At 34.8% G+C, this 3,653-nt stretch overlaps 1 protein-coding gene across 1 annotated transcript in view; it reads left to right on the top strand.

The window, feature by feature from the left end:
• Nucleotides 1–331: 331 nt before the first annotated feature.
• LOAG_18792 (atypical/ABC1/ABC1-A protein kinase) overlaps nucleotides 332–3,653 on the top strand; it is a gene marked incomplete at its 3' end in the record, with an annotated part of 4,655 nt that continues 1,333 nt past the window's right edge. The window contains exons 1-11 of the mRNA XM_020451454.1: nucleotides 332–456; nucleotides 638–747; nucleotides 851–921; nucleotides 1,014–1,092; nucleotides 1,221–1,324; nucleotides 1,406–1,573; nucleotides 1,663–1,807; nucleotides 1,978–2,153; nucleotides 2,269–2,427; nucleotides 2,567–2,674; nucleotides 3,002–3,163. Coding sequence (XP_020304759.1) covers nucleotides 353–456; nucleotides 638–747; nucleotides 851–921; nucleotides 1,014–1,092; nucleotides 1,221–1,324; nucleotides 1,406–1,573; nucleotides 1,663–1,807; nucleotides 1,978–2,153; nucleotides 2,269–2,427; nucleotides 2,567–2,674; nucleotides 3,002–3,163 — 1,386 coding nt within the window. The 5' untranslated portion in view covers nucleotides 332–352. The remainder of the gene's footprint in view (nucleotides 457–637; nucleotides 748–850; nucleotides 922–1,013; nucleotides 1,093–1,220; nucleotides 1,325–1,405; nucleotides 1,574–1,662; nucleotides 1,808–1,977; nucleotides 2,154–2,268; nucleotides 2,428–2,566; nucleotides 2,675–3,001; nucleotides 3,164–3,653) is intronic.

Below are 3,653 nucleotides of genomic sequence, written 5' to 3'. Positions count from 1 at the left end.
TTTTTATCGAAACTGAGGTCTTTCAATCCATTATAAAAAGGCGTAACTTCCTCTAAGATTTTATGAATTCCAGTGACTGTTATCATTGAAGAATTTCTAATTTTCAGTTCCTCGAAAGTTTCAACGAATTTTCAATTTAAACTACTACGTTTATTACTACACTAGCAGATTTTTCACCTGGGTTGCGTAACAATTCAGTGATAATGCCATTATTGTACCAAATTTTTGGCGCTTAATAATTAAATTTCTTTCGAATTGGTGATTAATAATTTATTGTAAGTCTTTGTTAGACTTGTTCTAAATTGAGTCTTTACGTTTTCTCTTTATATCAAGACCCGAAAAAAGGAAAGCGATGAATCGTAGTCCATGGAGAGACGAATTCGGTCCAATAATCAATACACTTCGCATTTTGGTGCGCAGCCAGTTAGGCTACCAAGTGCGACATCTTGACTTCAAGTAAGTTTTTCAGATCTAATTGGAAATGTCTGCAACCAGTTTCCCTGGGGCGATATATGTATCGACATATTTCACCAACATTCACTTCATGGATTTTTGCAACTGGGTATGTAGCAGTTCATATACTTTATAGAGTTGTTTAGCATTTTTATTATTTTTTAAATCAAGCAGTTACTTCAAGAGGTGGAAACTGGACAATCGACAGATTTTGCGATCTTTTTGGACGTGCCCAAACTGTTTCCGCAAGCATTAAGGAAATCACGAAACTTGCTACCAAAGGGATATATCCTGGTTGGTGTTAATTTTCATGATGGATGCAGATGTCTAAAAATTTTAATTCTTTCTGTACTGATCTTTTTATGATGATGACGAAGTTTCTGGACTGTATTTACAGGTACGGCAGGTTACACGGTCTCGGACGCAACTTTTGACAATTCGTCGAATCTTATGCATCAAACTTATGAAGTAAATGATTTCTTCTTTAAGAGATTTGTTTCAAGAATTAATTTTAATTCTTAATGAATAACAAACCTTATCGCTAAAATATTATTGCATAGGAAGCCGAAACTTCGAGCAACTCTGATAATAAATCCTGGAAGAATGATAATGGGTCAAGTCGAAAACAAGCTTTCGAAAGTACGGCATTAGAGCTTAACGATACTTTGAGATAAGTCTCTCCTGGTATAATTTATGAATCACTCTAGGCCAAAGATATTCGCTGATTAAGAATTTATGCAAATTAAGAAATGTCTGGTCCTTCGGAGAATTTTGCCTAAAAACACTAGATTTTTCTTTCAGGAAGGATACAGATATTGTTACATCAGTAATCTCTCCGAAACCGAAGTATTATGGACCACGTTTGCCAGAGGTTTGATTTCTATAACATCAAGCTGCATAATTCATCTTACCCGATTACGCGGAACTAAAACGAGATGCAATGCTTATTTAGGGATACCAGTTGAAAGCTTCGGAGGTAGAATTTTTAAATACGAAGAATCGGGAGCGCAAGGTACCGAGTTCTCGCATAGCAAGATTTGCTCAATTTGGCCAGCTTGGAGTGAGTCTTATTATGGGTGCAGCTGCGGAAGTGAGCAAGCGAACACTGGGATTTAGTAAAGTAAGTTTACCGTCAGTTTGAGATTTTAATTTCGTCTTTCGCTGGAACTAATATTTTAGAACCGTGATTTCGAAATCAAATAATTTTAGCCTGCAAATCGATCAGCAGATAACAGTATTACCTCTGCTACTGGAAATCCGTTCATGACGGAGGCGAATGCTGAGAAGATTGTGCGCACCCTGTGTAGAGTGCGTGGTGCTGCATTAAAACTAGGTCAAATGCTCAGCATACAAGGTTTTTATTCTTCATCCCTTTTGTTCATCAAAATTTTTTCATGAATCTGTTTCTGTAGCTTAAGGTGTATGTTTAAAGTATAAACTCATGCCGGTACTATCATCTTTTGTGTAAAATAAGGACTTGTTGCCTTTGCTTCAGTTTAATTGGTATAGGTAATTCAAGTTTAGATTCGGATTTGATTTCGCCAACGTTACTCAAAATATTTGATCGCGTTCGACATAGTGCTGACTTCATGCCATTATGGCAGGTTCACCGTCAGATGTGTGATTCATTTGGTGACAATTGGCGTGATAAATTTGAAAAATTTGAGGATATTCCGTTTGCCGCTGCATCCATCGGACAGGTTAGGTATTTTAGCATGAGCCATAAGTAGAATTAGTTCAATTTATTTTGAGTAATTTGTTTATGCACTTTTCATTTATGAGAGTATGATAGAATCTTTTATTCGGGTGTTACAGGTTCATCGGGCTTGGCTGCCTAGTGGAGAAAAGGTTGCGTTGAAAATTCAGTATCCTGGAGTATCAGCAGGCATTGACTCAGATATTGATAATTTAGTGACAATACTGAACTATGGAAGCTTCTTCCCGAAGGGTCTTTATCTGGAAAATTTCGCAACGGTGAATTGGTTTAATTTTTATCAATGTGGAAGACAACATTTGGTTTAGCACTCAGAAAATTTCGAATTTAGATTAAATGTATCCGGGACTAGTGTTTGACTTCTGGGCCTTTGTTATTGTTAGTTATTATAAAATTTAGGTAGCAAGAAAAGAATTAAAGCTGGAATGCGACTACAAACGCGAAGCACGTGCTATGAAAGCATTTCAATGTTTATTGGTCGATGACGAACATTTTTATGTTCCTAAAGTTTGCAGTTAATATTGCTTTTGAAATGTTTTATCATCGTTTTTTTTCTTAAATTTTTCCCTGGAAATATACTACTTGGTTTCTAATTGGAATAAATTTAGAATGGAGGGGGATTTCCCAAAAAGCGATTGAATTGGAAATTTGATAATTTCGTCTGATAATTTCACAATTAAACATACAGACTCTTTTTTCACCTTTTCTCCGCTGATTGTGCAATGTATGAAAATATCGAAATAGCAGCATATTAAACTATTCTGTCCTTCATTAGGTATCAGTCGTCTGCGTAAAATTTCTTTCCATTAGTGATCCGATAATTGATAATTTCAGGTGATTGATGATCTAACTACAACACATGTGTTGACAACAGAGTACATGGAAGGTGTTCCTGTTGACAAATGCATGGATGAGCCGCAAGAAGTCCGTAATTACATTGCTTCTAAATTTATCGAGCTTTGTCTACGCGAAATTTTCGTCTGGAGGTTTATGCAGGTAATCGCTTTGCCCCTGTTCTGTTCGTACCGAGTGGTTTTGCAGCAAAGCTTGGCTAAATTGACTGACAAGATACACCATCATGACAGTTTGGAAATGAATTCCAAATTATCGTGATATCTGTCATTTTACGAGGTTGTTTGCATCTTCGAAAGTAATCGTTTTGTTTTCTATTTAAAAATATTGAATTTAGCAAGTAAATTCTGTCGTGAATTGCTTTATGAAAATGAAAATGAAAGAAACTTGGATTTAATTATAATACTAAATGTTGAAATTTGACATGCTTACGTCAAGAAGGTTATTCCTAAATCATGTTTTAGTTCATGACTTATGAGTGATTCCCCCGTATGAGTGATGAAATTTTATATTTAATATATGGGGAAAAAATACCTTAATACAATTATGTATATATATATATATGTATATATATATATATACATATATACATACATATATATACATACATATATACATATATATATATATATAT

Source organism: Loa loa, assembly GCF_000183805.2.
Source record: "Loa loa unplaced genomic scaffold supercont3.534, whole genome shotgun sequence".
In the NCBI taxonomy this organism is placed as follows: Eukaryota; Metazoa; Nematoda; class Chromadorea; order Rhabditida; family Onchocercidae; genus Loa; species Loa loa.
This window is presented reverse-complemented; position numbering and strand designations above follow the sequence as displayed.